Genomic DNA, 6,772 nt, shown 5'->3' on the forward strand with positions numbered 1-6,772 from the left:
AATATATATAATATATATGGAGCAGATCTCATGTAAATACTCCAAGCACATGCAATAATTTTGTTTTATATAGATAGCAAAAACTAAGCCAAAGTGCCAATGAAATGATGATAAAGGTGTAGTATGAAAAACTTGAAAAAAGAAAAGAAAAGATAGATATATAATTTTTGACTTTATCTTACCGCAACTGCCTTGGTTCTTGACTGGAGTAACAGCTCCATTGTGCCTCCAGTCAATTGCATTTGGAACATCAGTGACATTTTCATACTTGAATGGTGTTGGAGGTGAATTATTTGATCTCATGTATCCATTACGTGAAGCCTTGAATTCCTCATTGGTAAGATCAGCTAAGTGATTAACACCAAGCTTGTAAGCCTTGTTCCCAGCAGCATTAAATGACTCGATCAATTCCACGTTGTCCTTGAATATCAAGAAACGTTTCTCCTTCTCCTCACCATTCTTGTACACTATGCCATATTTTAACATCCATTGCTCATGTCTTTGGTACATTGACGATGATGGTTCATTATTGAGCTTTCGAGAGGAAATTACATGGGAAGTGCAAATTGTAAGAATAACGAGCATTAGAGCCAATAAAACATGCACGTTTTTGCTAATTGGAGCCATATGTATCTCTTGGCAAAATTTAATTATATTTTGTGGTATTAATTAGTGTTGGGAAATTTGTAACAAATTGTGTTCTTTACGCAACGGTTTGAATGGTATTTATACACAAGTAATGTCTCTTGAATCTTGGTGAGGAATTTTTAATTAATTATTTAATTAAGCTGAATATGAATAAAATTGGTTTCCTAGTGACGACCCCTGTTATGGTAATTTGCGTTTTTTTATGAAAGTTGATGCGATTTGTGTCTTTGAATTGGACTTGGGAAACAAAAAGATGTCAATGGTTCAATGGTTCAACCGTAATTGAACCGTAGTTGAACCGGTTTAATTAAATATAGAGTGAAATTATAAAAAATTCAATACATCATTTTAAAAGGTTAAATTCAATCATTTTTAAACTAATAAGATTCAAAATTTAACAATTTCACAAAATGAATAATACATAATTTATCATTAAAAGGTCATAAACAACTTCAAATATCAAAGTTTATAACTAAAGAAATCAAAACGTACATAAATGACAAACACAATGTTTTGCAACCAAAAGAAACAATATTCAACAAACAATACTTCAACTAAACAAATACACTACTCATCAGAAGTCATAATCATCATTAAGTGTTCCGATGTCTCCATTATAAACAGGTAATCCAAAGCCAGCATCTTCAGAAATACCACCAAAAGAAGTATTTGAGGATTCAATTACAACATCAGGCATATCCACTTCAACTTCCATGTCTCCTCCATCTAATAAAATAGAAAGAAAACTCAATAAGAAATCAATATTAATGACATGTATCTTTATGGAAGGAAACAAAGTTTGCTATGTCACTCACCATTAGGATACGAAGGCATAGCATTATCAGTGTATATTAAACTTTCAATGCCTTCAACATCTCCATTAGTAAATTCAGGATCATTCTCATCTGTCATTACCCAAAAATCTACCGTGTCAATGCTTTGAATGTCAATTGGATCATAATTCCTCTTCTTTCGATGCAACCTAGATTGAAGGCGTAGGTTATAGGTGACATAAACAATGTCACTTAGTCTTTGATGCTCTAACCGGTTCCTCCTCTTTGAATGGATTTGTTCAAAAAGGCTCCAGTTCCTCTCACATCCAGATGAAGAAGAGGTTTGATGAAGAAGACGGGCTGCCATTTTTTGCAAATTAGGAGCACTCCCATCGTGTAGCCTCCACCATTCACCTACGTAGATATAAAAATCAAATACTTTTTAATGTTTATCTCCCAACCTATTAAACTTTGAAACTAAACTAAACTTGGATATGAAATAAGTCAAATAACTTACCAGGTTCAAGTCTTGATGCCGCTCTCTTAGCACTTTCCCTCCCAAAACTTTCTTTACAATCTCGATACAGTTGTATCTCTTGCATTGCGGCAACTGAGTCATCACAAAGTGTTTTAACATCAAGCAAATCAAGTAAAGATCTCAAAATATTTGCCTTCTCAACAAAACCCTCACTATAGAAAATGCCTAGATTTAAAAAGTACGCTGTCGCATGGAGATCACGCTTCAAAAGCTTATCCCACCTCATTTTCAAGATACTCGTGTATGGCGTATATGCAGCTTTTCGATTTCTAAACATTGTCTTGATAGCATTTTTAGCTCTTTGCATGCCTTCGTACACGATTCCCAAAGAGGATTTGTCATCAGCATCAACAAGCCTCAACAACTTAATAAGAGGACCAACAATTTTCACAGTGGTAACACAATCTTGCCAAAACTTACTATCCAAGACAATTGAACCAACAATCTTTCCATTAGTACTTTTGGCTAACTTATGAGAAGTGAAATATTTGTCCACCATCAATGCCTACAAATCTTACTTGTGATCATATATACTTTTCAAAGTAATGAAAACAATGGCAAAACGTGTGACTCCTAGTCGAACAATTTCTGTCCAACTTTTTCTTTTTCTAAGCCAAGACAATAAGATCATATAATTTTAAACAAACATAGTCACTTTTGAAGCACGGGAAGCAAGGTCAGCTATGTGAGGAATACTTGCAATATCTTTTAAAATAAGATTGATACAATGGGCAGCACAAGGAGACCAAAATATATTTGGATATTTTTCATGAATAAGTTTTCCAGCAGATACATAATTAGCAGCATTGTCAGTGACCACATGCACAATGTTACTAGGCCCAACCCACTCAATAACATCAGCAAACAAATTAAACAATGCATTAGCAGTTTTTATCACATCAGAAGCATCAACAGTCTTAACAAATGACATACCAGCAGGACAATAAACTAGAAAGTTAATTAAAGTTCGTTGCCTTTGATCACTCCACCCATCTGCCATCAGCGTACAACCGGTGCTTTTCCATGACCTCCTATACTTTTCAACCAGCAACTGACACTCTCTCTTAAGATCAGCCAGTAAATGAACTCTCATTTCATCATATGACGGTCCCTTGAAACCAGGTCCAATTGCAGCAACACCATCCAATGCAGATAGAAAGTAAGGTGATTGAATTGCATTGAAAGGAATACGTGCATCAACGATCCATTTGGCAAGTCCCAACTTAGCCTTGTGCACAATTTCTTTATTAGTCAAAACACTTTTCAAAGTCGGTTGAGATTCTGGAGTAGTCCTTTCTTTAAAATAACTTCCAATTTGTGTAGCTACTATAGCTCTTCTCTTTCCTTTGTCTCCCGTTGTTGTAGGAACAGCAGCTTGTACAGGGTTAGGCGATTAAGCCTCTTGTGCAGGTGCTTCCCCACCATAAGACTCCTCCTCAATTTTTTTCCATCTTATTTTTTGTTTTCCATCAAAATCCTTTTGAATTGAAGTTCAACTTCTTCAGTGACTTTGTTACATACTTTAATTTGTCCAAGAATTTTCGCATGATATTTCATCCTATATATCCCCCCTCCATTATAAGTATTCAAACAAAAGAAACATGTATATTGTGCCTTATGATTTTTATCATACTTCACAGTGAAATATTTCCAAGCCAGGTCAGATTTTCCTCTAGAGGAACATGTCTGAGATTCTTGTACAGCATTATGTTGTTGTTGCTGATCATTTTGTGACTGTTCTATCTAAATTCAGAATGCCAGCAATCTAGAATCCAGACCAATATATCAATTCATAGTTCATACCATTCATATGGCATTCAACAAAGCAGAATTGAAAAAATCAAAAAATTGAACAAAGCAGAATTGAAAAGATAAAAAAAATTGAAGAACAGAGCAGAGCATAATTCTAAAATTCAACATACGTCAAATTTATTCAACATTACAGAATGATTAATCATATAATAAACAAAATAAAAAAAATTAAAAAATAGAAGAATAGAAGAACAGAAACCCAGAACAAAAAATGAAAACAGAAAGAACAGAAGAAGAGCCAAAAGCCCAGAACTAACCGCAAGAGAAGTAGAGAACAGAAGGCCAGAGCCAGACGACCTCTCTTCGGTGACGGTGACGACAACAAAGCGACGACCCGCAACGGTGAGGCGATGACCCGCGACAGTGAGGCGATGACCCACGATAGTGGCGGTTGGCTCCGGCGGTGGCGGTTGTCCTTCGTAGGCAGAAGCTCGAGCCTCGAAGAGATTAGGGTTGGGAGTGGGAGATGACCAGTTCTAGGGGTGTTCGCGGTGCGGTTTGGTTCGGTTTTTTACGGAAAAGCCATCCGATCCGATTTTATATTAGTAGTTCGGTTCGGTTTGGTTCGGTCTTTTTACTGAAACCATCCGAACCAAACCAAACCAATTAAAATCGGTTTGGTTCGGTTCGGTTTGTTCGGTTTTTCAATTAAAAAAAAAGTATTCTGTTCTTGTTATTTCCCATTACTAAAAGCTCTGTCCTATGTTATTTTCAACAAAAACATATGCAACAAAATAACAAGTTTAATTTCACAAAGTTATCAATAAAGTCATACAACATAATAAATAATAAAAATCTTGATACAGGAAGTTCAATAACAAAAGAAATGATAATACAATAGCTGAAAAGCATGAAAAATTTAAACACAACAAAAAAAAAAGTTGCTTCCATTAATTTTTCCAGCAAAGCAGCAATATTTTGATGTTCTCTACCAAGATAGCAAAACATTGTTCAGCAAACAAAGAACCTGAAATCAGAAATTAAGTTATAACACAAACAATTAACACAAAAAATGAATATTAAACAGTGGTATGACTGCTTAAATAAACTAAACGTGTGCCTCTAAATGTTAAGTATTTTCGATTCTCAATCTACAAATTAAGGGAACAGGACCATGCTTCAATTTTTGCATTATTTTCAAAATTAGAATCATAACAAGTTTCATCAAATAAACATAGTTTTACAAACAAACTCATTGATTCACTTTATTAAAACTGTAAAATCATTGTAGTACAAGGCAACAACCTTAAACAAATGTCAAAACAGAAGATAAAAACCAATAAATTTCAACAAAATAAAAAAGGAGAATATTATCCAAGAATAAAAATCAATACCCCATTTTTCATCTGATCTTGAGTTATTATCCAATATCACTTGCATTTCTAAGAAGATTGAGACTGATTTGGGATGCAAAACCTTTGTTCTTCCTCCTACAAGTGACCTCAAGCACAACTGCACAATCACACCAAAGACAAACACATCCAATTCATAGCAAAAAATCAGAACAAAATCAAAACCTTAAACCAAGAATCACAACCAAGAAAATAATGAATTCAGAAATCAGAATAAACACACAAAAAAGGAATAAAATCAAAATAAACCTTAAAATCTAATAAAAATAGAACAAAATCAAAATAAACTAAGAACAGAGCCATATAACATAATCATAAACAAAAAACCCCAAATAAATGTTATTACCAATAATCATAACACATTGAAAATGATCATAACAACAATCAGAAAATCAAAACCAAGAACCAAAAACCAATAATCATAACGAATAGAAAAATTATGTCACAACATAAAAAAATTAGAATTTAGAACAGAAAAAAAAAGTTCAGAAAAATCATATTAGACAAAAAATCAGAACAAAAATTGAACAAATCATACCTAAGGCTGAGAGACTGAGAACGATGGAGCACAACTAAGAATAATGGAGAACCACGGCACTAAGATGATGCGGCTACTGAGGTCAACGGTGCTGAGAATGACGACGCTGAGAGACGCGGCTTCTGGATAGAGGCATCGACGGACGACGAGAAGGGAATGGCGGTTGCTGAACGGCTGGACAGCGACGGCAGACAAGAGTAGAGGAGTGTGCGTTAGTGAGAGATAGGGAGTGACAGAGAGCAGTTTGTGTGTGAGCAAGAAAAGAGCAAGGAGAAGCGGCGCGACCGCGTGAGTGTATTAGGGTTTAGGTTAGGGATATTTTGTAAAATTAATTTTTATATATATATACACCGGTTCGGTTCGGTTTGGTTCAGGTTTTCAGTATCAAAACCGAAAATCGAACCGAACCGAACAAAAAAAAAAAGCAAAATTTTATTTTTTCGATTTTTTCGGTTTTCGGTTGATTCGGTTATCGATTTTTTCGGTTCGGTTGATCGGTTTTGTTCGGATTGAATCGGTTTTGAACACCCCTAACCAGGTCCAGGAGTGTTCTTCGAAGAGATTAGGGATTTAGGGTTGGAAAGAGGTTGCAATGCGTTCTTCAGCCTTCTTTTCTTCTTTTTTTTTTTTTAAATCCAAACAACGCCGTTTCGTTACCTATGGGGGAGAACCGGTACCTATTGAAACCTGACCAATTCGCCCAATTTGCCGGTTAACCACCGATTTGGCCGGTTTTTTGCCAATTTATTATAGAACAATTTTGTAAGTGGACCGGACTGACTAGGTGACCGATTTTCGATTAATCCGATTGAACCGACCGATTCGGTCCGATTTTCAGAACATTGAAAATTAGAATTAATCGTTAGCTTCACCTTAGATATATTCAAGAATATAATTAACAACTAATTACTTAAAATTTTGAAAAATATTGAACGAACCATTAAATATATGTTCTCTCTTTTTAGTATTTAAAGTAATTAAGATGTACTAAAAAATAATATAAAATATTATTTCTCTAACTACAAGAAAAATTAGTGACTATTATTATTATTATTATTATTTAATTGATTTTCTTTCACATCGGTATTACGATAACAAAATCAAAGAGTGA

General features: G+C 34.5%; 2 protein-coding genes and 1 long non-coding RNA gene across 3 annotated transcripts in view; all 3 read right to left on the bottom strand.

Annotated features, from left to right (window-relative positions):
- Window positions 1-674, bottom strand: part of LOC107634344 (zingipain-2-like) — a 2,957-nt gene extending 2,283 nt beyond the window's left edge. Inside the window, exon 1 of the mRNA XM_016337869.2 lies at window positions 183-674. Coding sequence (XP_016193355.1) covers window positions 183-627 — 445 coding nt within the window. The 5' untranslated portion in view covers window positions 628-674. The remainder of the gene's footprint in view (window positions 1-182) is intronic.
- LOC107632863 lies at window positions 1,223-2,458 on the bottom strand. The gene is made up of 3 exons (XM_016336504.1): window positions 1,939-2,458; window positions 1,464-1,835; window positions 1,223-1,374 (listed from the first exon to the last, which is right to left on the bottom strand). Exons 1-3 carry the CDS (start codon window positions 2,456-2,458, stop codon window positions 1,223-1,225), a joined length of 1,044 nt encoding a protein of 347 aa, XP_016191990.1.
- Window positions 4,623-5,944, bottom strand: LOC110269606. Its single transcript, XR_002358379.1, has 3 exons — window positions 5,662-5,944; window positions 5,106-5,223; window positions 4,623-4,738 (listed from the first exon to the last, which is right to left on the bottom strand). It is a non-coding gene; the product is annotated as an uncharacterized LOC110269606 (long non-coding RNA).

This window comes from Arachis ipaensis, chromosome B03 (assembly GCF_000816755.2).
Source record: "Arachis ipaensis cultivar K30076 chromosome B03, Araip1.1, whole genome shotgun sequence".
NCBI lineage: Eukaryota > Viridiplantae > Streptophyta > Magnoliopsida > Fabales > Fabaceae > Arachis > Arachis ipaensis.

Excerpts from the sequence above, each read along its gene's own strand:
- LOC107632863 (XM_016336504.1), bottom strand. The coding sequence starts at position 2,458 with ATGGTGGACAAATATTTCACTTCTCATAAGTTAGCCAAAAGTACTAAT. Across the intron at positions 1,836-1,938 it reads GGCATCAAGACTTGAACCTG|GTGAATGGTGGAGGCTACAC; the intron begins GTAAGTTATTTG and ends ATATCTACGTAG. Across the intron at positions 1,375-1,463 it reads TATGCCTTCGTATCCTAATG|ATGGAGGAGACATGGAAGTT; the intron begins GTGAGTGACATA and ends CTATTTTATTAG.